A 27859-nucleotide genomic window follows, 5' to 3' on the forward strand; every position below is an offset into this window, starting at 1 on the left:
TAACACACAATGAGAATAATTAGATTTTACTGTAAATTAATCTGTAATTTTATGCAACTTCATTTATGATAAAAAAAATTCGACAGCTGCTAATTGTTTTTACTTACTTTGTACGAGTATTCGGGTTGAAACGAAACGGGCGAATGAAATCAAAGAATAGTGTTTTATGCGAGAAATTTTATCAATTAAAAGATTTCTGACACCATTTTATGCGAGTGATTCTCTGAATATTTCAGAGAAGAACGTATCAATAATAGCCAGATTAATTGGACTCCCTCTGCAAAACTGACCTTGACCATAGAACTCAAATTTTGCATAAGTTCTGCATGGATATGTTTGTTTCTACAAAAAACAAACATTAAAGCATATTAAATATCTTTCGATTCCACCTGCTCTTCCCTGGTGGTGCGTTGCTCACCGTCGGCAATGCAAAGATAACTCCCCAATCAAACTGATAAGCAGGTCTGATATTGAAATCGTTATCGGATACGTTGATGTGGGCAGCGAGGCTTCGGTTCGAAAGGAGCTTCAGTTTTCTCCACATTTGCAACCTTGTGAGACGTTCTTCTTCTGGCACCGGGACCCATTTACGTGAAAACTCTTTGTGTAACTGGAAAGTGATTCATTTAGAAGGAATTCAGTGGATTAGTGGTATAGACTCGGTTTTGTGATATGGAAGAGTTATTCAACGACGCCGAGAAAGTGAAGTGAACCTTACTGAAATAAATTTTGCAGAGGAAATTTCCAGGAGGAAAATGGATATAAAGGAAGAGCTTGTAAGTACAGAGTAGCAAAAAAACGGTTTACGTGGAGTGGAAATTTGAGTGAATTCTCAACGACGAAGAAATCAATTACTATACAGGTGCAATCGACTGCCCAATCGCAGTCTCGCTATCGCCCAGTGATGACAAATGCCGTACACAAGGGTGCTTATCAGAACTTGTAGGTGATGACGAGTATAATCGATAAGGGAATTCAATGGGTCCCAATAACGAGGCCTCATTTCCGTGATCAATTATTTCGGAGTGCATTTCGATTGTGTTTTTGCACAGGGTTTGTCACGGTTGTATTTGGCAGTCAAACACACATTCCGTCAGACAGCATGGAATCAGTATGGGATTACCGTTGGATTTGTTTTGTAGCATGGCTTTCGAAAGAAATTTTTCCATTTTTATTGTGATAGGATTTTTATTTTTATTTTATTAAGACAATTTTGTAAGGATTGTAGATATAGACAAATAGGTTGATTCGTGTTGGTATTTTTTTTTCTGAACAGAATAGTGAAGATTTTCAGCTCCAATCAGAATGTGATTCAGACCCAACCGATCGATTTTTTGCTTTCATACACGTTAGGCTGCAAAGCGGAATTTCGCCCGGGGATTGGAAATCCCAAACTTACGCAGCGGTGCAGACAAGATAAAAACAACGTGACAGTGCATATGTGTGTTTTCCGCCACATATTTGTAATACATAAATACAATTTTCAAAACAGAGTTTTTTTTTAATAATTATTGTACCCTTCACTACGAATTAAAAGTTAGGGATGAATCGCTCTGGGAGCCTCATACTTAAAAGGTAACAATTACATAATATTAATTTTTTGCATAGATACATATCTTCATCTGTGACTGGTCTCAATGAAGTAAAGCTGAGAAAAAGAGCCAAAATATGCATAAAACTACACATCTTTCAAAAACAGTTCAGTTAACAATACAGCGTAAATAACATGTTTACGTGTCTCAAGAATCAAATTATGTGTCTAGTAGATTTATAGCTGCAGAATCTGATGGCGTTCTAAGAAATGTACCAGCATGTCACAATTTAGAGCTAAAGATCGCCATTGTTGTATTTAACACTGGTTTCATGAAATTTAAGGTATGATTTATCAGAATTGTTGTTGATCTAATCCATCAAGCATACACAATAGGGCTTTAACTTTCATTGAGGATATAATGCGGTTAAGGTGAAGATGAATCGAAGCCAAACCTCCAATTTTCAAGAGCACAAATCTGGAGAACCAAACATCCGTTTAAGCTGAAAACTTAATCGATTGGTCACTAGCTGGTGATGACCAATTGAATTGATTTTCAGCTCAAAAGGGTGTTCGATTCTCCAGATTTGTGCTCTTGAAAATTTGAGGTTTGGCTTAGATTCATCTTCACCTTAAATTTGCACGATTAAATTTGGATTAAATCGACTCTTCCAACATGCTTGCAGTCCCCATACAAAATTCTACGTTTGTATTATATGGCAAAAATACAATACCTTTCTAAAGCATCAAAAACAACTTTTGAACATCGATACTATTATGAACTTGTTTGATAAATATTGTTTTATACATGAATTTTGAATTTTGTTGCTAGTTAAGCGAATAAATTGCCATACAAGCTGGTAAACTTGCAAGCAAGTTGGCTGAATTAGTCAAATTTTGAATTTTTAATAGCCAATATCTGAAAAACTGGAAATGCTATGATATTTTTGAAAACGGTAATGGATTCAGCAGCCCTTAGTTAAGTAAATAGCGGTATTTTGGTACTTGAGACAAAACCGTGTTCCACAGTGCAATTGAATAGCGTTTTAGCTTTTGTATGAGGGGCCAGATAGCCGTAGCGGTCAACGCGCAGCAATTCAGCAAGACCAAGCTGAGGGTCGTGGGTTCGAATCCCATCAGTCGAGCATCTTTTCGTAATGCAAATTTTCTGGACTTCTCTGGACATATAGTATCTTCGTACCTGCCACACGATATACACCTGCAAAAAATGGCAAAGATAGTTGTAAGTAACTGTGGAAGTGTTCATAAGAACACTAAACTGGAAAGCAGACTCCGTCCCAGTTGCGACGTAACGCCACAAAGAAAAAGTTATACATGTTCAATGCTTGTAAGGGCTGTGGCGAACTTAATTTGTAATATTGAAAGAATGATATCTGTACATTTCAGGTATGTTCCATTTTATAAGCAGTAATCTTAAATGTATGTCAAACACAATTTTTTGTTATCTGTGACAATTGATTATTATTCATTTATTTAGTTGATGTTACATCAATCAATTTAATAAAACCTCGTTAACAATGTCCATTACTTGGTCTATGGCTGTGTCCCTCCAACTTCGATTTTGGCCCACGCTCTCCAAATCTTGTTGCACCTGATCAAGCCACCTCGCTCGCTGTGCTCCCCGCCTTCTTGTGCCAACCGGATTCGACGCGAACACCATCTTTGTAGGATTGTTGTCCGGTAGTGTTGCAAAATGCCCTTCCCAGCGCACCCTTCCGGCTTTCGCAACCTTCTGGATACTGGGTTCGCCGTAGAGCCTAGCGAGCTCGTGGTTCATTCTCCGCCACCACACACCGTTCTCCTGCACTCCGCCAAAGAGGGTCCTAAGCACCCTTCGTTCGAACAGTGCTTGCAGGTCCTCTTTCACATGATCCATGCTTCATGTCCATAGAGGATCACCGGTCTTATTAGCGTTTGGTGCGGGGGTGAAACTTTCTTGACCACAGCTTCTTCTGGAGTCCATAGTAGGCGCGACTTCCACTGATGATGCGTCTCCGTATTTCACTACTAGCGTTGTTATCAGCCGTTAACAAGGATCCGAGGTAGACGAACTCATCAACCACCTCAAAAGTATCCCCGTCTATCGTAACACAGCTTCCTAGGTGGGCTCTGTCACGCTCGGTTCCGCCTATCAGCATGCACTTTGTTTTTGACGCATTCACCACCAGGCCGACTTTTGTCGCTTCACGTTTCAGGCGGGTGTACAGGTCTGCCACCGTTCCAAATGTTCTGCCGACAATATTCATATCATCCGCGAAGCAAACAAATTAGCTAAATCTTGAGAAAATCGTACCTCGGTGATTGAACCCGGCTCTCCGCATGACACCTTCTAGCGTGATGTTGAACAGCAGGCACGAAAATCCATCACCCTGTCGGAGTCCCCGGCGGGATTCGAACGAACTGGAATGTTCGTCCGAAATCTACACGCTATTCTACACACCGTCCATCGTTGCTCTTAGGGGTCATGCACAAATTACGTCACGCTCCAAGGGGGGGTCGAGCCAAGCGTGACAACCCTTACAAAATTTTCGGAGTAATCATACAAAAAGTGTGACAAAGGGGGGTGGGGGGTGTCAAAAAAGTTCGAATTTAGCGTGACATAATTTGTTCTCGATCTCACGATAGTTTTCATATTTCAGTTTGTCGTCCTTCTTGTAGATGGGGCATATGACCCCTTGCTTCCACTCCTCCGGCAGCTGTTCCGTTTTCCAGATTCTGACAATCAGACCATCCTTCCGGGGCCATTTTGATGAGTTCAGCTCCAATACCATCTTTACCAGCGGCCTTGAGTTTGCTTCCGAAAGCCCAAGCAAGTGAGTTTAGTTTGTGCGTCGCCGGAATGAATTTTTTTTTCTCCGTTTTCGATTTGATGGGCAGCGTTCTTCCGAGAGCTTCACTGAGCCAGAAATTGCGTACGAATTTCATAAGAGAACGCTTGTGAATTGATTTCTTGTCTGGTTTTCTCTCTTTCATAAGATTCTTATGAAACACAAAACGTCCGATATTCACAAGAAATTCTTGTCGTTATCATTAGAGATCTTATGAATATCTTTATTTTCCTAAATTCAAAGAGCGATTCTCTAAATACATAATGGTCCTAAAGAATTCCATAATTGATATCTATGATCCTTCATAAGAGTATCTTATGATATTATACCTATTTGTATTATGAACGCAATGATCGATGGAAGTTCACAAGTTTTTCTTATGAGTCTCATTAGATGCTTCTTATGTCTTTATTCCAAAAGAATTTCGTATGAAATTCTTACGTGGTTTTTTATAGGAAGTCGACTGTTTTTCACAAGTGTTACTAATCATTGTCATACACGCGCTTATGAATCTCAATCGTGAATATTTTGTTATTAGCATCTCTCCACGTAATCCATAAGATTTTCGTATGAAATTGTTAAGAAAATCGTACTTCATTAGATTGTCTTATGAATGTCAATGAACAATGCGTTTAATATCCAAAAAGAGTTTCTTATGGAATTATATCTGTCTATGTAATGAGTGTTATTTCATAAGTCTGTTGTAGAATGTTATAAGATTCTCGAATGAAAAACAAAATACTTCTTATGTCGTTATTCCATAAGAAATTCTTATGTACCTCATACGTTCCGTTTCCTCAGTGTTAGGAAAGCGAGTTCGGTTTGTGCGTCGCCGGTATGATTTTTTCTCGGTTTTCGATTCGCTGGGCAGTGTGCTTCCGAAAGCCCAAGTAAGCGAGATCAGTTTGTGCGTCGCCGGAATGATTTTTTTTTTCTCTCGGGCAGTGTTTTGGAAAGCCCAATCAAGACGGTTCGTTTTCGGGTCGCCGGGAGTTTGCTTTTCGTTTCGCGCATTTGCTGGGCAGTGCTTCGAAAACCCCAAGCAAGACTGTTCGTTTTCGGGACGCTGAGAAATTTTGCTGTTCGCGCTGTGTGAGTGCGAAAATATATTCGTGTTCAGTCGAGGGCGGATTACCAACGATGCTAATTACCCGACGATGCTCATGGCTGCGTTGTTGATGGCTGCTTTTATGTTGCTCCAGCAGTCCTCAAGATGGGCTTCGTCAAGCGCGCACTGTTCCGGCAACGCTACCTCGAGATGCTGCGCGTATGCGGCGGCGACGTTCGGTTGAGTCAGTCGCTCTAGGTTATACCGAGGCGGGCGTCGATACCGTACATTGTTGATGACGGATAGTTTTGGGCGCAGTTTCACCATCACTAGATAGTGATCAGACTCAATGTTAGCGCCACGATAGGTTCTGACGTCGGTTATATCGGAGAAGTGCCGTCCATCGATCAAAACGTGGTCAATTTGTGATTCCGTCTGCTGTGGTGATCTCCAGGTGTACCGATACGGGAGGCTGTGCTGGAAGTAGGTGCTGCGAATGGCCATGTTCTTGGAGGCGGCAAAATCTATCAGTCGTAGGCCGTTCTCGTTCGTCAGCCGGTGGCGCTGAACTTTTCAATCATCGGTTTGAACTCCTCCTCCTGGCCAACCTGAGCGTTCAAATCTCCTATGATGATTTTGACGTCGTGGCTTGGGCAGCGGTTGTACTCGAGTTCGAGTTGCGCGTAAAATGCGTCCTTGTCATCATCAGTGCTTCCGGAGTGTGGGGTGGGCTATGCACGTTTATAATGCTGAAGTTTAAGAACCGGCCTTTGAGCCTCAACTTGCACATTCTTTCGTTGATCGGCCACCACCCGATCACCCGCCTTTGCATATCACCCATCACTATAAAAGCTGTTCTCAACTTTATTTGTTTTATGGATGTAGCGGTCATGCGACTCAACACAGGCTGTGTTGGTAGCAAAGCTCAAAGCTTTGAGCCAACCCTTCTCCAGTAGAGAAGCTAGGTAGAATACAGGACGCCTCGATGCTTACTGACTTTTGAAATGGCTTGCTCAATTTTCACCATCTAATTAAATTTCAATCTTGTCGCTCCCTTGCGACGCCTATCAACCTATTAATTTCCATCATTTGCTTCTATAGACTCCCTTTAGCTTTGAGTCGCATGACCGCTACAGCCATAAAAAAATCACGGTCGATACCTTCTCCTATACTGTTCCCAACTCACGTCTATTGCCGCAGCTCTGGTAGATGGTATGATTACCTCTAAACGTTCGCACCTTCGAACCTGTTCGTCGCTGTGGTCTTTGCCGATTGTTCTGGTCCGTATTCTCTCGTTGACGTTCCTGTGCTGGTGTATTTTTACGGCTGGCTTGCAGGGCCTGACACCGACCCCCTAGATTTCCGGAGGACCATTCCCCCTAAATGTTCGGAGGGCCATAGTGCGCAGGTTGGCTTAGAGTCCTTCTCTGACATGGGGAACAGACGCTGTTGTGAGCCGCTCCTATCATGGAGTACAGGCGCTCCAGGTTTGCAGAAGCAAATCCCCCTTCCCTGTCAGCATACGACCAAAGCTCCCACCGGGGTTGGTTACCCGATCTTCCCTAAGGTTACTCGTACCCCGGCCAGTACCCCGAGGAGGTAGGGATAGGAGTTGCTGGGCAGGAGGCTAAGGACCACACAATGGGGTCTATTGTATTCCTGTAGGCACGCGAGGTACCAATGGTACGCCATGCCCAGCCATTTACCATGCCTTTGTTCTGTAGTCCATACCTCAATTTGGTATTGTAATAGTATTGATTGTTTTGGAACAATTAAACATACCTCATTGAGGTATTGGAAAGCTTTTGAGAACGTATTGAGGTGAAAATTCATCGTGTGTTTTGAAGGAACTGCAATACCTGATCCACAGACAAACAGACGTAACAGCTAGAACAATTATCAATTTAAAACATAGTCACGTGAACAGGGTTGTTAAATGTCATAAATATCACGGGAATTTGACAATTGAATATTGCTAATATCATTGTTCCCCGTGGAAAAATCATCGGAATTTTTTTTCCAATGACCTTTTTCGATGCACTATCGGTTGGCATATTTGATATTGCAACATTTCGCATGTGAGGGTGCTATAAGCATTTGAACTTTTCCAAAATTTTGACATTTAAAGGCACTGCACGTGAACATTTACGCCCAATGCTAAAAATACTTCATTTGACCAACCGTGAACTAGATGGCGGTAGTGAGCAAACGTCAATCTCGAACAAAAGTGATGCGAGCGCCACGAGTGGCCCTTCGGCTTACTACCATATATGAGAGTTGGGCGCTATTCTGCTGTGCGATGAAACTAATTAGACTATTACGTCTGTTTTTCTGTACCTGATCCAATTATCAATTTGGTATATGAAGAATATGCATTAGATATTTTTGAGGTGTTTTACCTCTTATGTATGGCTCTTTCATACCTTATTCGGATAGTAAGCATTGGCAACTATCTGGTATCTGGTGGGTACGGTCCTGGTGTAGTGGTTAGATCACACGCCCCTCACGCCGAGCACTTGGGATAGAATCCCATTCCCGAGATGGTCACTTAGGCAGCGTCCATTTATTACGTAACGCTAAAATTGGAAATTTCTGACCCCCTCCCCCCTTCCGTAACGCTTTTTGTATGAAAAATTTCAAATTTTTATATAGCCCACACACTTAAATTATTTTACGGATTTCTGTAAAATCTCAACAGCTGAACAGTTCGGTGAAATAAACTAACGGAGTACGGTAAATTTTTACAGTATTCCGTCAAAAACCACAGGAATCCGTAAAAATTCGACGGAATTACGGTGTTTTATTTCACCGAACTGTTCAGCTGTTGAGATTACGGTGAAATTCACCGTAAGAGCTTAGTGTGCAAATAGCCGTAGCGGTAAACGCACAGCTATTCAGCAAGACCAAGCTGAGGGTCGTGGGTTCGAATCCCACCAATCGAGGATCTTTTCGGGTTGGAAATTTTCTGGACTTCCCAGGGCATAGAGTATCTTCGTACCTGCCACGCGATATACAAATGCAAAAATGGTCAGTTGGCAAAGAAAGCTCTCAGTTAATAACTGTGGAAGTGCTCATAAGAACACTGAGCTGAGAAGCAGGCTCTGTCCCAGTGGGGACGTAATGCCAGAAAGAAGAAGAAGAACGCTTGAGCCTACTCCCCCTCCCTTTAGAGCGTTACGTAATTCGTGGATGCCGCCTTATGACGTAAAAGTGATAGTGGGAGTAAAGCCGTTGTTCCCGAGATGAACTAGCCCAAGGCCACAGATCACATTGATGAAGATAGAAAACAATCTAATGATACATCAATTAAATGTTTACTAAATGTCTACATTCCAGGGAGAATGGGTGTGGCTGGCACCGAAGAAGAACGATGAATTTGAGGTCCCGTATGCCGGCCGAGTGCTGCGGACTCATTCCGGAAAAACACTCATTGTCGACGACGATGGCAATGAGACCTGGGTCACCGATAGTGAGGTAGGTCTGGTATCGATAGGTATTATTTTGCGTTTAAGGAATTCCCCAATCGATATCATCCATCATCATGAGGTACTAAACCAGGTCTTCGCTACCAACAGGTCATCAAGCCGATTCATGTCACGTCACAAAGAACGGTAGATGATATGATAACGCTGGGAGATCTACAGGAGTACGCCATTCTGCGCAATCTGATTGTCCGCTATCGTCAGAAGCAAATTTATGTGAGTTAGGCTGGGATGTCGTGATTTAGATGGTTACTGATGCAGCATTTTATTCTCTGTAGACCTACACCGGTAGCATGTTGGTGGCGATAAATCCGTACGAGATCTTGCCAATATATACGTTCAACGAAATCAATTTGTACAGGGAAAGAAAGATTGGAGATCTACCGCCACATATCTTTGCGATTGGTGATAGCGCGTATCAGGAGATGCGTCGGGATGGTAGAGATCAATGCATTGTGATTAGTGGTGAATCTGGGGCTGGTAAAACAGAGAGTACTAAGCTGATTTTGCAATACCTGGCGGCGACTAGTGGGAAGCATTCGTGGATTGAACAGCAGATAATCGAGTCCAACCCGATAATGGAGGCATTTGGAAATGCTAAGACAGTGCGCAATGATAACTCGTCTCGCTTTGGAAAGTACATCGATGTTCACTTTAACAAGGAGGGGGTTATTGGTGGCGCGAAGATTGACCAATATTTGCTAGAAAAGTCAAGGATTGTGGGACAGAATAAGGGTGAAAGAAATTATCACATATTTTACTCGATGTTGGCAGGGTTGAGCAAAGAAGAAAAGAAACTGTTGGAGCTAGAGGATGCTTCAAAATATCACTATCTGACTCGAGGACAAACGCTCATTTGCGATGGACGTAGTGATGCTGGCGTAAGTTAGCCTAATTTTATAGTATTTGTTATTCATAAAAACGAAATTTGAAAATTTTCCAGGAATTCGCTGACGTACGAGCTGCTATGAAAATGCTCTCTTTTACTGATCGAGACATCTGGTCGGTTCTGAGCTTATTGGCTGCTATTCTTCATCTAGGAAATATCAAGTATAAGGCCACGGTTGTACAGAACATGGATGCGGTTGAGGTGAACGACAATGTGAATGTATCTAGAATTTGTAATTTGTTGGGATTTGCAAAGAATGCGTTGGTACACGCCCTTACACGGAGGACCCGTATTGCTCAGGGTGAGCGTGTGGTATCGCAAATTTCCAAAGAACAAGCACTGGAAGCCAGAGATGCATTTGTGAAAGCCATCTACGGCAAGATTTTCATAATGATTGTAGATAAGATAAACAGTGCGATCTACAAGTCGTCACCAAAGTCACGTATTTCAATCGGTGTTCTGGATATTTTTGGATTCGAACAGTTCGAAACAAACAGCTTCGAGCAGCTGTGCATCAACTTTGCAAATGAAAATTTACAGCAGTTTTTCGTTAAACATATTTTCAAGGTAAGTTGTTTCACAACTTTTTTAAACACGGACCCTTCAAACTTCATTCGGTTCCAGATGGAGCAAGAAGAGTACACCCGGGAAGGAATCAACTGGAAAAACATAGAGTTTATCGACAACCAAGAAGTGTTAGACATGGTCGGAATGAAAGCTCTTCATATAATGGCACTGATAGATGAGGAAACTCGTTTCCCGAAAGGAACGGACAGCACAATGCTTTCCAAATTGCACTCCACCCATGGAACGAAAAGAATCTATCGAAAACCAAAGTACGACAATGTGCCATCGTTCGGGGTGCAGCATTTTGCTGGGACGGTGTTTTATAGTGTGAATGGATTCCTGGAGAAGAATCGAGACACATTCAGTCCTGATTTGAAGGAGCTGGTCACTAAAAGTAGTAACGAGTTTTTGGTTAAGTTATTTGGATCAGATGATGCGTTGGATACTAGTAAAAGATCCATTACATTATCACTACAGTTCCGTAACTCGTTGGAAGCTTTAATGCGAACGCTTTCTTCGTGCCATCCGTATTTCATCCGATGCATCAAACCCAATGAGCTAAAGAAACCAAAAGTAAATTTTTCAAGTTTTCGGGTAATCGAGTATTTAATCCTTGTTTTTTTTATCAGGTTATAGACAATGCTTTATGCGTCCGACAGCTGAGATATTCTGGTATGATGGAAACTGCAAAGATAAGGAAGGCAGGATACGCTATTAGGCATAGTTACCATGAGTTCGTTAATCGCTACAGACATTTGGGCAAGAATATCGGCCCTGCTCATAAAGTTGATTGTATTACAGCATCCAAACAAATCTGTGTACTTGTTTTGGCTGCCATTCCAGATGACTATCAGTTTGGCAAAACTAAAATATTCCTCAAAGAAAGTCACGATGCGCTGCTAGAATCAGAGCGTTCGAGAATTTATCTTCATTACGTTGTGTTAATCCAACGAGCCTTCCGTCGTGTGCTATTCTTCAAGTTCATCCGAAGATATCGCTGGGCAGCTGTTACAATACAAAAACATTGGCGAGCACGTGGCTATCGATCCCACTATTTGATCATGGTAAATGGTTATCGAAGATTGCAAGCTGTGGTGAAGTCACGCGAATTGACGTATAAATTTGGCAGACTACGAGAGGCCATTATACATCTGCAGGCTCACTGTCGTGGTTATCTGACTCGTAAAAATCTAAGAGATAAAATTACTCACAAAGCGAAACGCATGAATGAGCTGTTGGCTCTTAAACGAAGGGAAGAAATGCAGTTTAAGCAATCTGGGAACAAACGCTGGCGAGAGGATGCTGAACAGAATTATTGGATTCGTGTCGACGAGCTAAACCAGGAATTGGCCTTAGAAGCAGAAATGCGAAAACCCGTTGTAATCTCTCAACCATATCAGTCCATCGATGTAGAAGAAAATAATAAGGTTGTAGACGACGTTTTCGGATTTCTAAACGATTCGATGAGTCCTGAGCCAGTTCCGAAGCGAAAGCCATCCTTTGCCGTAAGCAAAATGTTACAATATTTCGAAGAGAAAAGCCGCAACAAAAAGATCATCCCCACTAAATTATTGTCCCGTCCTGTAAATTATTATGAATCGTCTCGATTATGATTATTGCTCGCAGTAAATCGGAATTCGGAACACAAATCTCACTTTTCTAAAGCAACTACACTAACACTATCTATTACACAACTGCACCCTATAACAGATACCAAACATGTTCGAAATAGTAGAGCTTAAACTGTAAATAAATCAAATTGGATATAATGTGCTGTTGAATATGTTATTTTTTTCACACCTTGACTCTGAAAGATATTAAACCGTTCAGACCAATGCCTCCCGGCCATTTTTTTTAATCGGAACAAATCTGAAGCATACATTTTTGAATTCTACATCGGTGTAGCTCCTATCGCGTTTCAATCGCTACTAACGACCGTAATCGCAAATCGTGCGTACATCACGACGAAATGGCACTGTCAAGTCTTATCGGGGCTTCACACCTGTTTGATCGGAACATCCTGTCCGTCACTCGTAAATACCGCTACGATGAGTGATGAATTATATGATTGACGGGATTCTTCTTTCACAGTGGCGATTTTTTTCATAGGCTTGGTTTGATTGGTTTTTTATTCTTTTATGTCGAGTAATTTCACACCACATAAGAACTTACCGACACTGACACAAACACCCACTGTACAGCACACAGGTAAGCTCATTACGCACATTATAATATTGTTATCAGATCATAAATTCATTCGGTGTATAGTAAAGTCATTCATTCGTATTGTTGGTGTCTTATTAAGAAGTCTTTTCAAAGCTTAAAACAAAAATTTGTAAAATATTCTAGTTGTAATTTATAAAACTTTTAAGATATTTTAGCCTTTTTAAGATAAAACATCTTGAAATCCAAAGATGGCTGACACAATGGCCGGATGGACACAAAAAAGTTGAATTTTGGCGTGACATAATTTGTGTACCATCCCTAATTCCCTATATCTAGATGTGTAGATGACTATCATTCGAATTTGGTAAAACTAAATTAAGCATTTATTAACATTTTGTTAACAACATATTACATTTCATTTGCCGTAGCAGTTCAGAATTTGTACAGGTGATTTCACCTATACTTATTACTATACCACGGAGGGAGCTTCAAGATAATTTTTAAAATTTTATTTTTATTTTATTATGGCTGGCCAGAAAATTTATTAAGATCAAAAGCTTGCTCCTAAGACAAAGTTGTGATTTTCTGTTAATAAATGGATAAAGACATTTTATATATTTGTTACATTTGGATTCATACCCTCAATGTGATTTTTAATAGATAAATTTTTATCTAGCATAAGCCCTAGATACTTAACTTCATGTGACCAATTTTTTGGAAACCCTCTCACTGTAGCGTATATTATTAGCTGAGTGTTGGAAGCATTAGGAGAAATCTCGCATTTTTGCAAGTATGAAGAAAAAATATCCAAACTTTTTTTGCAATCGACAACAGATGACACGCAGGCTTCGTCATTTGGCGGAGAGGCCTGTGTCATCCGCAAATAACGATTTTTGACATCCCTGAGGTAACTCAGGTAAGTCAGATGTAAAAATATTGTACAATAGTGGCCCCCAAATTCTGCCTTGAGGAACACCAGCTCTTAACCTTCCAGTCGTCACGTGGTTTGCCACCGTCAGAGCCACCACGCTGCTGCTGCGAACGAAAAGCGAGGTTTTTCCAACAGTGTTGTACAAAATACAACAGCGAGAGGACTGAAGTGTGAAGCAAGTCTTTCAGACTTGGAGTTCTGATAACTAACCTGAAGTATACGATTTGACAGATAAGTATGGATTATTCTAACAATGCACACTGGGCCAGGAACAGAATTTAGCCAGACAAAACCTGTAGCGCTTTAGAAGTGAATTTTTTCGGGTTGGTGGGGGTGGTGTTTATCGTCAAATTAAAGAACAAACAAATCCAAGATAAGTCTCTTGGATTTGTTTGTTCTTTAATTTGATGATAAAAGTTAGTTAGAAATTTTGCCGCATAGGTGGCGCTACAATACAAACTTTTTTATTTCGCGTCCTAGAGCTTTTGCGTCTTCGGCAAAGTTGTAGAACGTGTAAAAATAGGACAAGTTGTCGAAGACACCAAAGTTCTAGGACTTCAAATCTTAACAAAGTAACGCTATAAAATATAAAAATCACTTAAATTTTACGTTTTTTACACTTGTACGTCAAAATCGTAAAATGTTTTATTTTAAACACAATGCGTCGCTTAAATCCGATAACATGCATGTACTGTACGAATAAAAATTTTGTTTTTATTTAAATATTGAATATCATATTTTTTTAACATAATTTTACTCAAAAAGTTGCAAGTTTTTGCAAAAACTTATCAATGTTCCGAAATACGCTAAATTTCATCTACCAAATGACAAAGATTTCCGGATGTATATTTTGATATATTTGAGATATCTGAATTCAAAATAACCACCTTTTCATATATAAATAGAATAGATTTAAGGTTGTTTTTTTTACATAATTCATTATAAGCATGGGCATGAGCGTGATTGACCTTCTGTAGAAGCTATTTTATTATTGGCGCTACTTTGTGATTTATTTCAGAGAGCTGTCTCGTCATGGTTATAACAGTGTGTATGAAATATTTTCTATAATTTAAGCCACAGCGAAGTTCCAATTGGGCAGTTGCTGGGGAAGACAAAAGAGTCACACAACAATATGAAAACTTCATGATGCTTAAACACCTGACTAACAAAAAGTATTTGATTAGCAAATATTAACTGACACAATGTGTCAAAAATCTTGTAGTATAATGGTAAAATTAATAATAAGTCCATTATATTTATATGAAAAAGATGTTTATTTTGAATTCAGCTATCTCAAACATATCAAAATATATCAAAATATACATTCGGCAAACTTTTACATTTGTTAGATGAAAGGTAGCGTATCTCGAAACATTAATGAGTTTTTGAGGGGCCCAGATAGCCGTAGCGGTAAACGCGCAGCTATTCAGCAAGACCAAGCTGAGGGTCGTGAGTTCGAATCCCACCGGTCGAGGATCTTTTCGGGTTGGAAATTTTCTCGACTTCCCAGGGCATAGAGTATCTTCGTACCTGCCACACGATATACACATGCAAAAATGGTCAATTGGCATAGAAAGCTCTCAGTGAATAACTGTGGAAGTGCTCATAAGAACACTAAGCTGAGAAGCAGGCTTTGTCTCAGTTGGGACGTAACGCCAGAAAGAAAAGAAAATGAGTTTTTGCAAAAACTTGCAACTTTTTGAGTAAAGTTGTGTTAACAATTAATATTTTTTTACAATAATTTGTTCAAAAATTTAAATATTGAAATAAAACAAGATTTTTTCTCTTACAGTACATGCATGTTATCGTGTTCAAGTGACGAAACATTTTAAAGATAAAAAAAAACTATAAAAACCGTAACATTCAAGTGATTTACATATTTTTAGCATAACTTCATTATTTGAAGTCCTAGAACTTTGCTGTCTTCGACAGCTTGTCGTATTTTTACACGTTCTACAACATTGCCGAAGACGCGAAAGCTGTAGGACGCAAAATAAAAAAGTTCATATCGCAGCGCCACCTATGCGGCGAAATTTCAAACTAACTTTTATCATCAAATTAAAGAACAAACAAATCCAAGATAAGTCTGCTTTGACACGATCCCGAAAAAATGCACTTCTTCAGGCCTTCATGCCAAACACTGTCGAATACTTTTTCTATGTCTAGAAGAGCAAGACCATTAGAATAGCCTTCAGATTTGTTAGAACGAATCAAATTTGTTACACGTAAAAGTTGATGAGTGGTCGTATGTCCATGTCGGAATCCGGACTGTTCATTGGCAAAATTGAATTTTCGTTGATGTGGACCATCGTTCTGTTCGAAATGACCTTTTCAAATGTTTGCTGAAAGAGTAAAGCAACCGGATTGGAGCTGGAAGCTTCTGCAGGATTTTTGTCCGGTTTTAAAATTGGTACAACCAACCTTGGCTTTATTCTCAGGAAAATATGCCAATTGAAAACATTTGTTAAATATATCAACCAAGAATGATAAGCTACTCTCTGGAAGTTTCTTGGTGAAAGTATAGAAAATCCCATAAATGCCAGGGGCTTTTAGATTTTTTTTAAATAATGGTTCTCACTTCCTCAGTCTCCCAGGAATTTTCGAAAACGTTCTCTTGATTGAGCATGCTTTCGGAGTCCTGAGTAAATTGATTCCTAAATTAAAATTATGCGCGCTTTCAAACTGCGTAGCAAGTTTTTGAGCTTTTTCGCAATTGGTTAGTAATGATTTGTTTCCCTCTTTCATTGCCGGAAGTGACATCTGAGTTTTTTTTTTATTAATTTCAGACAATTTCCAAAAGGGTCCAATTGAGAAATTTTATTTTCAAAACTTTTTTTTCTTGATTGAGAAAACCGTTTTTTAATTTCTTTTTGTTAGATTACTATCGATATATGTTTCATATGCATTATGTATGTATACTGCCGTGAATCGCAAGTCAGTCCCATTTGCATTCTCGTCAAAATTGAGTTGAGTTCAGTTTTCACCATATCTTCCAATACTCTTTCAGCTGCACTAATGAAATAATTTGTTCGGAAAAAATAGAAAAAAAAAACAGCAAGTCAAATTGTCCCATAATGAAAAGTAACCGCATGTCAGTCCCACTAACGATTTCCGCATTGTGTAACACACAAATGAACCGTATTTTGATCATCTTCATATTTTTCTCGGAAAGATATCGTAGTAAAAAGCAAATTGTGAAAGATTCATTAAGATTTGAATATGCTCCAATTCTTAGGATTTTTTTTTTGAATATTTGTATGGAAAACGAGTAAGAAAACTTCAGAGCTCATTTTCTCAATGCCTATTTTTTACAGATGGGACTGACTTGCGATTCACGGCAGTATAGTTGGCTCAAAAATAATTGAAAATGGAGTTGATAGGTTTGAGAATCGCTTTATAGGTTATTTGAAGTGAACAGGGACATGATCAGAATCAAAATCTGCGTGAGTAACCAGTTGGCTACAAAGTAGACTAGAGTCTATTATTTTGTAATGTTTTCAATGTGAGTTAAGATGATTATAGAAAGAAGCCAAACCTCGAATTTTCAAGAGCACAAGACTTGAGAACCGAACAGCGCTACACGATAAAAATTTGGTCGATTGGTTACCATCCAAAGGAAGCAATTTGATCGATTTTCAACGCTAACGGTTGTCAGATTCTCCCTACTTGTGCACTTGAAAATTTGGCTTCGTTTTATAAAACTGTTCCTCAGCATTCTTACAATCTTTTATCGTTTTCCTACTGTGTCGCAATTTGTAGAGAAATTTTTATCAGTACACACTTAAACGGTTTCTCCGAGAACCCAACAGCTGATATCTCGGTAATAATTTTACGATTCTCGGTAAAACTTTTACCGAGATCTCGGTAAACGTTTACCGAATCTCGGTAACGTTCTCCGAGATCTCGGCAAAACAATCGGATTGCCGAAATCTCGGTAAAATAAGTAGCGAGATTCGGCGTTAAAAATTACCGAATTCTCAGCTGTTGGGTTCTCGGCGAAAAGTTTTACTGAGGTCAGTAAAATAATTTAAGTGTGTATTTTTATGAGCATGAAAATTTATTTTTGGCTGTTCCGTTGCAAATCAATAACTTTTCATTGAGAAGTTGATCAAGCAGCACTTTTCCGCAGCAGCAGCACCGAATAACCCAGTCTCTTGATGTCAATGTGCTTATTCTGCCCTCACCGACTCACTTATACACCTCACCGACTCGTTTTGCCTTACATGCCGCACAAAATAAACAGAATTGCATCTGATTCTTGGGTTTATTCTAGGACTGGCGTGAGGTGAGAATTGTCGGTGTCGTGTAGCGAGGTGACAAATCTCGACTCGAGTGAAGTGACTTTCCATGGCGAATCATTTCACTCGAGCCTATATCCGTTATGCGATCTGGTTCCGACACAAGCTGGCGATTCTGATGTGGGATCGGATCGTCCAACATTTGAAGTCAGCTACTGTATGTGCTGTCTTACCTGTTCTTTCCTGCAATAGGGAATATAGAACTCCATGATACCGATGGGAGCGAGTAAATTTGGGACATTTATGGGTACTATTGTATCACAGCCTGCGTGATTGAAACATACTGAATGCGTAGTTTTACGCATGGCTGTATGCCCATGTGGGTTCTCTTGAAATGTTTGTTTGTGCTTTTAGAGTTCATCCAGCTGAAACGGCATTTTTCGAAATAGCAAAAAATATTGTATGCAACTCGTTGCAAAACTCGATTTTTTCAGCACTCGTTGTATTTATCCAACACGGCGAGCCTCGTTGGATAAATGACCCGTGCTGAAAAAATCATCATTTTGCAACTTGTTGCATTAACAACTATAAGGCTTTATGATTTAATAGTGTAGTCTCTGTCTTAAATATCATAAGTTTGAAAGTTGTAAAAAATGCACTATAATTTGATGAAATTTAACTCATCATACATTTTCCATGTCATTTCATCACTATGTTACATTTCAACATTTCATAACCCAATGTAAAAACAAATAATTAAGGTAACTACAGAGTCTCCAATCTCAACAACAGGAAAACGCAACCACTGAAACCATCTCGTTTAGCAATGGTGAAAATTTTCCCTACCGCGAGGATTTATCCGATTATAATTTCGCCAAGTACGCGGCCACGTACTTCGCCAACAATGCGTCTTATCAGTTCAGTAAACGCAAGCTTAAATCCTCGCTGCTAGATTTACCCAGCCCGGCCGACACCATTTCTGCACAGGTCAGTAGTAGAAAAGTGTGATTTATGGACCTCTCAGTCAGTGATAATCGAATCACGATATGTTATTTTTTACTCACAGGCCCTTTGGATTACGATTTTACGCTTCATGGGAGATATGGCAGATGCGCGGTACGAAGAGGATAGTGAAGAAGCCAAACATAAGCCTGTCATGCAAAAGCTTACCGTCACATTGGGGCGCGCTTTTGCCAAGACGAAAGATTTTCAGACCTTTCAACAGAAGCTGTCTGAGCATGAGCGGAAGTTGATCCACAGGACGTTGAAACGGAAGACGAAAATTCCTGCCGAGTTAAAGGCAATTGTGGAGAACACCGATGAAATTGCCGATTATCAGGAATTCCTGAACACAAGGAACTCCAATTTGGATAAGCTACATTTCATAATCGGGCATGGCATTCTGAACAAGCAGTTGAGAGATGAAATCTACTGCCAGATTTGCAAGCAGCTGACGAACAATCCGAGCTCCACGTCACATGCAAAAGGGTGGATCTTGCTTTCACTCTGCGTAGGGTGTTTTCCACCTTCGGAACGATTTGAAAAATATTTGAGATGTTTCATTCGGGAAGGTCCGCAGCTGTACGCTCCTTTCTGCGAGCATAGGCTAGATAGAACGATACAAAATGGAGCAAGACGTCAGCCTCCTTCTTGGTTGGAGTTACAGACAACAAAAAGCAAGAAGCCGATAATGGTTCCCGTTACATTGATGGATGCTACGAGTAAGAATGTGGAAATTGATTCGGCTACTACAGCAGAGGAGATGTGTTTAAAGATAGCTAACAACATCGGGTTGAAAGATGATTTCGGTTTTTCAATTTTTGTAATGCTACAGGACAAAGTATTGCCTCTGCAAAGTGGACGTGAATTCATTATGGATGCGATTTCTAACTGTGAACAGTATGCAAAGGAGCAAGGGGGAAATGAGCGTGCTGCCACTTGGAAGATATTTTTCCGGAAAGAGATGTTCGCTCCATGGCACGATCCGACCGTTGATGCGATTGCTACCAATTTGATCTACGCTCAGGTTATACGGGGACTGAATTTAGGAGAACTGGTTAGCACTTCCGATAAAGATATTGCAATGTTGGCAGCGCTGCAGTATTATGCGGATTATGGTCATGAGTTGAATGTTAAGACACTACAGGATCGACTGAAGGATTACTTGCCAAGAAATTTGGTCCGATCGGAAACGGCGGCTCGTTGGGTTCAGTTGATAGAGTCGGCTTTCAAAAGAAGTCGTTGCGTGAAGGAAGGTTTACAGCGAATAATGGCCAAGGAAGACATCGTACTGTTTGCAAAACTTACCTGGGGTATGATGTTTTCGCGATTCTACGAAGCGGTTCAAATCGATGGAACTAAGCTTCCGTCTAGTAATTTGATCATTGCGATCAACTGGTCTGGAATTTTCTTTGTGGATGATCAGGAACAGGTAATGGTTGAATTGTCATACCCTGAAATAATGCAAATTGACAGTGAAGATGGTGACTCAAATGAAGTAGGAACACTGTTCATCAGCACCATACAAAAGGAGGACTACGTATTCAAATCATTTGAAGCCAAACCGCTAACCGACCTGGTTAAGTATATACTGAAAGAATTGTCCAACAAAAGTCTATACGTGGTAGCGGTTCGTTCCCACAGCAGTGAGGATAACACTGAGTCAATGTTGAGTTTGTTGAAAGGGGATTTAGTAACCCTAGGGCAGGGATTCACGGGAGAGTCAATTTTAGCAGAAGATGCCACGTGGGGTTACGGGGAGTCGAATGGAAAAACTGGTTACTTCCCAACTGAGGTTGTCTACGTACTACCGACAATCATGCCGCCGTCAGCGATGGTGTTGAATCACTTCAGGGTAAGTTAGATCAATCGTGAATGTCCAAAATACAACTAAAGCCGTAGAATTATAGCCCATTGATTTGAAGTGCTCTGGAGATTAAACATATAAACTCAATTACAGAGAGAAGGAGTGCTGAAGCCTAGGAAACACGCCTCTCCAAAGTATAACACGATACAGAGAAGACGGATGTACACCTTACAGCGATATAGTGTTGAACACTTTAGAGCACCGATAAGGTAGGTTGATATTTAACTTATGTCTTTTTTTCATTAACGTCTAACATTAAAACTACTTCCATAATGTATGGCGAGGGACTAAAAGTCATACATATATATCATGTATGCGTCACGTCACATTATGCCTCTTCGTACAATCACAAATTCAACAAATATATTTTTATTACCGTTAGATAGGGCAAATGTTCGATGGATCTCTGATTGTTAAATAAGTCCGTGTATTGTTGGTCAATTACACGATTCTAGATTTCTTCTTGATCTTTTGACCATACAAAACCTTTCAAATTTGTATAGACCGTGGCGTTTGGCCTGAACATTCTAACGAACAACGATCTCTACGGTGTATACTCAGAAACACCTATATTCACAGAATTACTAAGTTTTAGACATTTTTGAATATTTTCTACCTAGTTCTCTTTCATTTTGCAAGGATTTTTTGCACTATTTGTCAAATCATCTTGGTTCAAGAATAGCTAAGCATGAACCAGTCGAACTGACTATTTTTATGTCTGACTGTATTCAGCTATTCCAATGTCCTCTATAACAGGTCCGGCTCTTAGTAGTCACGAAAAAGATGTAAACAAACCATCAGCTGATGGTGAAACAAGTCTGCAAAAAAAAATGTTTGCAGCTTGCTAAACATGACGTCATCTTCGTGAATTTTGGCTCGCCGAATTACGCATTGTACTTTCATGCTATGCGTATGCAAATCTTTTCTTCTGACAGAAGAATCAAAACTTCATAAAGTAATGAAACAGTACTTTTCAGTGCTTGTTGTTAAACCCATTGATTCAATTTTAAAGTGTGTCAGGAGTCCTAACTTAGGACCCGCTGCTTTGATTTTTCGTTGGGTCCGTTGGCGGAAATAGAACTCCGTAGCGATGGTAATCTTTCTTCGACACTGTCTTAGGAAAAAAAACAACTCTGAGAAGGTCACGTCTTCTGAATACGGTTGCTACCATGAACAAAAGGAAAAGAGAAATTTGAATTCACAGTTTGCTTCCAAGAAAGTAGGGTTTAAGTTGTCCCTAATGTGTCAAAAATAGAAAGAGATGCTTATTTTTTCTCAATGCGCGCTTTCTTTCAAGGAAGAAATTGATAATATCATAATTTGCATTCGACACTTCAAACGATTTTTTTTTTCGAGCAAGAAATTCAACTTAATTTGACTTAAATACAAGAGGTTAGTTGCTTAAAATAAGGTGCCGAGCACATTATGAACACCTCGCGAGGCACAGGCTTGACACAACTTAAATCTGTTGGCGATGATGGAACTTTCTACATCCTCATCAAGAAATTTCCAGAAAGTAGCTTATCATTTTTAGTTGATATATTTAACAAATGTTTTCAATTAGAATATTTTCCTGACAAATGGAAAAATGCTAAGGTTGTTAAAATTTTAAACCCAGACAAAAACTCTGCAGAAGCTTCTAGGTATCGTCCAATCAGTTTGCTTTCCTCCATCAGTAAACTTTTTGAAAAGGTTATTTTGAACAGAATGATGGCCCATATCAACGAAATTTCAATTTTTGCCAATGAACAGTTCGGATTTAGCCATGGACGTTCGACCACTCATCAACTTTACGTGTAACAAATTTAATCCGTTTCAACAAATCTGAAGGCTATTCTACTAGTCTTGCTCTTCTAGACATAGAAAAAGCATTCGACAGTGTTTGGCATGAAGGTTTGATCGTAAAATTAAAAAACTTTAATTTTCCAACATACATTGTTAGAATAATTCAAAGTTATCTGTCAAATTGTAAACTTCAGGTTAATTATCAGAGCTCCAAGTCTGAAAGCCTTCCTTTAAATGCCGGTGTTCCTCAAGGCAACATTTTGGGACCAATATCATACATTATTTTTGTACCTGATCTACCTGAGTTACCAATTTTTTTTTGCAGATGACACAAGCCTCTTCGTCAAAGCAAACGTTTTAACAAAACTTGTCAGCTTTTCTAATCTGCCGTTATACGCATAATTGTCCCATGTTACTTTTTGTGCATTTTGACTTTTTGCCATAAAACAGTTTATTTTTACGTATAGTTTTAGAAAACACTTACCAGAAATTAACTATGTTCGGAAAATCAATGAAAAGCAAGCCAAGTCAATTTGTCCCATTGTTGAATTTCCACGCATAACTGCCCCACTACTGTATTTCTACGCATAACTGTCACACTATACAATTCGCTGCGCTAATCTTGAACAAAATATTCAGTTGTGAGTTTTGAATTAGTTGGTGTTTATGAAAATCGTTTTGAACATCTACTTACGTTGGCTTTACATCCCATGTGGAACACAACCCGTGTTATGTGCTTATTGGGATGCATTCGTCATTCATGCGAGTCTGACGTCAAATTTGATTGACATTTTCAATTTGATAATATTATTTCCCATCGGTTTTTCAATGAATTTCAGTTAAATTTTCAGGGTCAATCACATTTATTTTAATTTTTTTTGAACCGTTGTCATCGATTAGAAATTCACCATCATCACGAGGAGTACATTTTCGGAAGACTTGGCCATATGCCGGGTTGGTCCGAATACCGGTTCACTGGTGGAAATGGCCATTATATTGGCGAAACTGAAACCTGGCTTGCGACATATCAATTTTTATGAATTTGCAAATTAGGTCTACAAGTGGTTCGAATGTATTTGAATAACTTGACCACATGTCGGATTGTTCTGAATTCCCGGTTTCCTGGGGGAAATGGCCTCTAGACTGTCGGTTCTGAAACCTAGCTGGCAACATCAAACTTCATAAATTCACAAATCAAGGCTAAAGAAGGGTAATTCAAAGGTTCCTGGATAACTTGATAACATACCAGGTTGGTTTGGATACCCTGTTCCCCAGAAGAAGTAGCCATTGTATTGGCGGTCTTGAGACCTATCTTGCGACATATCAAACTTGATGAATTCAAGAAGAAGTCAAATTCAAGTCAAAAGAAGAATAGGATGACCTGGCCACATACTGGGTTATTCCGCATAGTTGGCTCTTCGGTGCAAGTTGCAAATATGTTGGTGGTTCTAAAACTTAATTTGCGATGTATCAAACATATTATGATATGTATTGCAAACAAAGTCCAAAAAAATGTCAAATCGTGTGAAGATTTGTGGCGTGAATTTTGAGTTAAATATTTACTCGGCAGAATAACCTTGAATTCGCAGATGATTTTCTGTCAAGCCTGCAGCTGGAAGAGTCGATTTAGGAATTAATTATATCTTATAAACTCTCTTACTTACTCATCCACTCTTTCTTTCACTAACTCATGCATTTTCTCACTATCACACATATAGAAAACTTTGCTTTCCATCACAAACTATAAAATCGTTTTTTTCTTTTCCCCACACGTGGCTCCGTTTGGCACATGTCACTTGAGCCTTCATTAGGTGCCTTAACATAGTCTTGAGGATATACGTCCTCTACATTCGGTACAATCTATACTTAAGAACGGTCATCCACAGCAGTATGCTTAGCACATAATTGGTTACTACTCTCAGTGGGACTGTTATGCGTAGAAATTCACCAAAAACCCCGTATTTCTAGGCATAACAGTCCCACTTTGAATTTCGTAGCCAAATTTACTTTATTCCCATAATACAAACTCTTGACTCTAATAAACACGCTATTCTTTATACTATTGTGAAGATTTCAATTCAATTTACCACACACCTGGTCAATATGAGGCCTAAATGTGTTAAAATCTTTAAGCGCGTTTTTCTAGATTGCATTTGCTTAGAAACAAGGAGCTACACACTCGGTTACCAATGCGTTTTTAGGGCGAGATCACAGTTTATGCGAGAATTGTTCATGATTATGGTTACTCAGAATAATTTTCATGCTGCCTTTTCTCCAACGGAAAATCCTTGAAATACCTCCATTAACAATAAGCACACATAAGTAATAATTTTCTCATTATCACCAGTTTGGCGTCTTCGTCTGCCACTTTGAACAGCGTACGAAAATCCACTTCCGAGGAGCTGTGGAGGCACACGCGAGAACCGATGAAGGCACCACTGTTGCAGAAGCTTCAGCAAGACAAATCCAGAGCTGATACTGCTGTTGGAATGTTCACATGGATCCTCAAGGTATATCGGAGAGGTTGTGAGATGGTCAGTATGTCATACATTTGATTCTTTATTACAGTACATGGGTGACCTACCAAAAGGACGTGAGATGGTGGATACGAACAAGATCTTTTCACCGGCTTTGAACGATGATATACTAAGAGATGAGTTATATTGCCAGATTATGCGTCAGCTGACTGAAAATCATATCCAAATCAGCGAAGAACGTGGATGGGATCTCTTATGGCTAGCCACCGGAATAATGCTACCGAGTCAACAAGTACAGAGAGAATTGTTTGAATTTTTGAAGACCAGGAAGCACCCAATTGCCGCCGAATGCCTTGGTAGAATCCAGAAAACTATGAAGCTCGGCCACAGGAAGTACCCACCTTACATAGTAGAAGTGGAAGCAATTCGTGTTAGAACGATAGAAATCTATCACAAAGTATACTTCCCAGATGATACAGATGAAGCTTTCCAAATTGAGTCATCTACCAAAACTAAGGACTTGGTACAGACCATAACCAAGCGTTTGGAATTGAAATCAAGTGAAGGTTTCAGTTTATTCATAAAGATCGGCGATAAGGTATTCTCCATCCCTGAGGAATACTTTATTTTTGACTTTATATATGAATTGATGGAATGGATACGGGATACTCTTCCTTCAAGATCGAATGAAAATCGTGTTCAGTGTGAGTACCAGCTGTTCTTTATGAAGAAGCTGTGGATCAATGTTGTTCCAGGCAAGGATCCGTGTGCAGATGAAATGTTCTATTTCTATCAGGAAGTACCGAAGTTTTTGCAAGGATACTATAAAGTTTCCAAACAAGAAGCAGTCGATCTCGCTGCACACATATTTTGGGCTATCTACGAAGAGACAGACAAGCAGTTGCTTCAAAAATCCTTTCCTGAAATGATGCTATCGCTGGTCCCGGAAGATGCCATTAGAATGCAAAAAGCAGAACATTGGAAGAGGGAAATAATTGCAAGGGTGAATTCCTTAAACGGTATCACCCAATCCAAGGCAAAACTGGAGTTCCTGAACATTGTTCACAAATTCCCCATGTTTGGATCGACTTTCTTCGTCACCAAACAGACTACGGATCAGAACCTTCCCGATACACTACTGATTGCAATCAACAAACATGGATTTAATTTGATTGATCCACGCACAAAAGTAAGATCTATACTATGCAAAGGAACCTTAGAAAAGCTTCAAATGTTTGTGTTTTTCTTTCAGGACATTTTGACTCAGCACAGTTACATGGAACTTAACTTTTGGAGTTCTGGAAACACATACTTCCACATCAAATTCGGAAACATGATGGGATCGTCCAAGCTGCTTCTGGAGACAAAACAAGGATACAAAATGGATGATCTGCTGACATCTTACATTAGACATTTTAAAACACAAGCTCAAAGAAACTAGTCCATACGTTTTCAATATCACAAATTGTTATTATCCTTAAATAAAAGCATTATTAATCTCAAAAGTATCCCAGAGCCTTTGCTTCATCAACGAATGCAATCAGTCCGTTGAGCGTTTCTTGTGCATTTGGTATGATCTGGGAGGCGGGAAGCACAAATCCAGACGATCCAGTATCACGGAACTCGAAAGTGAACGACAATTTGGTGCCGTGAACTCCCATGAAGTAATCGTTGGTACTTCCAGAAGTGACGTCTGTAAAGTAGGAACCATTATTGCTTAACTATGCTACAGTTATCAGAATTCTTAGGACTTACATAGAACTTGGGCACTGTTGCCGTAGGTGTATCGAGTACCGTACGTAGCTTGGATGGCTGCAGCAGTTTTGGCAGCAATTTGCTGCAGATCGGCATTGTTGGCCGGAGCAGGAGCACCAGTAAATCCGTATGGGGTCAGCAGGTACTGACCGTAAGAATGGAACGAGAACTGCACGTTGATTTTATCGGCAATCGTTGCGTAATAGTTGGCCATTGCAAGAGTTTCCGGTTCAGAGAAGGCGTTTGGCCCAGAAAAGGTGTCGGAACATGCATTTGTCGAGGAACCTCCATCTGAAATTTTAACAAAAGTTATATTTCAATCAGTTCAAAATAGGCATTATCAAAAACTATTTCCTTACTTCTCCAATTATAGTCATAGTTTCTGTTGGGGTCAGTTCCGAAACATAGAATGCTGGATGGCTGACGAGTTTTTCTCCACATTCGGTTCTACAATAAGATAGAGCAATAAGATAGAGAATTATGCATTTTTGCTAGAAAATCGTTCAATACAACTTACGCTATCGCGGCTGAATTCATATCCATCGGGATTAGCCATAACAATAAAGTACCAATCATAATTTTGAGCTAGATTTACTACAGCTGAACTGGTAGAAGTCAACAGTTGGTTCAAAAGCCAGGTAGCCGTGGCTGAAGATATCCATTCTCGAGCATGGATGTTAGCTTCGATGAAAATACCTGGATTGTTGGCTTTGTGCGATAACTTGACGGCCACCAGATCACGACCTTCGAATGATTTTCCATAAACTGTGCTGCTTAGCACACTCGGGTATCTCTGGACCATTTCATTCAACCATGCGTAGATCTGCTCCGTTGAGTAATAGTCAGTCCATCCAAAGTTTCTTGGACTCTTGGCTGGTCGCTCATTGTCGATAACTCTAAAAGGTAAAAGCTGTGTTGATATGGTTTCAACAGTTGAAATAAGTGTCTTACTCTTGGAAATTATTAGTCATTAGCCGTGTCTTCATATTCAGTCTGTTGACCAGTGCCTCAAAATCAGCGTACTTGTGCGGAGGTACAACCATTTCCAGTTCCATATTGGTTTGAACAGGCATATCCCAGAAAATATAGCCATCTGGATGTTCCTCCAGGTATTGCAATGTCTCCAGCTGCTGTTCCGAGGTTATGAACACCTGATAGACACGGTAGTTATCGAAGCGAGCTTGTTCTGCAAATACAGAACAAACCGCTGCAGCAAGCAGCAATAGCAAACACGCACGATTCATAGTACAAGTTAAACTGAAACTTTGATGTTGT

The 27859-nt window shown here is 39.8% G+C and overlaps 2 protein-coding genes across 3 annotated transcripts; one reads left to right on the forward strand and one right to left on the reverse strand.

Annotated features, from left to right (window-relative positions):
* The first annotated feature begins 522 nt into the window (after positions 1–522).
* Positions 523–26337, forward strand: LOC5570822 (unconventional myosin-VIIa). 2 transcript variants are annotated; one of them, XM_021846494.1, is made up of 13 exons: positions 523–776; positions 8765–8902; positions 9004–9126; positions 9189–9791; positions 9854–10366; positions 10424–10939; positions 10996–11871; positions 18494–18688; positions 18768–20555; positions 20661–20776; positions 24700–24862; positions 24921–26018; positions 26082–26337. In XM_021846494.1, exons 1-13 carry the CDS (start codon positions 756–758, stop codon positions 26268–26270), a joined length of 6339 nt encoding a protein of 2112 aa, XP_021702186.1. In that variant the 5' UTR covers positions 523–755; the 3' UTR covers positions 26271–26337. The 2 variants fall into 2 exon arrangements, with proteins under 2 accessions (XP_021702186.1, XP_021702187.1); XM_021846495.1 differs by lacking the exons at positions 18494–18688; positions 18768–20555; positions 20661–20776; ... (1 more) ...; positions 24921–26018; positions 26082–26337 and having other exon boundaries at positions 10996–12135.
* On the reverse strand, positions 26275–27859 carry LOC5570823 (zinc carboxypeptidase). Its single transcript, XM_001653281.2, has 5 exons — positions 27536–27859; positions 27102–27480; positions 26944–27031; positions 26585–26875; positions 26275–26522 (listed from the first exon to the last, which is right to left on the reverse strand). Exons 1-5 carry the CDS (start codon positions 27826–27828, stop codon positions 26329–26331), a joined length of 1245 nt encoding a protein of 414 aa, XP_001653331.1. The 5' UTR covers positions 27829–27859; the 3' UTR covers positions 26275–26328.

The sequence above is a fragment of the Aedes aegypti genome, chromosome 2 (genome assembly GCF_002204515.2).
Source record: "Aedes aegypti strain LVP_AGWG chromosome 2, AaegL5.0 Primary Assembly, whole genome shotgun sequence".
NCBI lineage: Eukaryota > Metazoa > Arthropoda > Insecta > Diptera > Culicidae > Aedes > Aedes aegypti.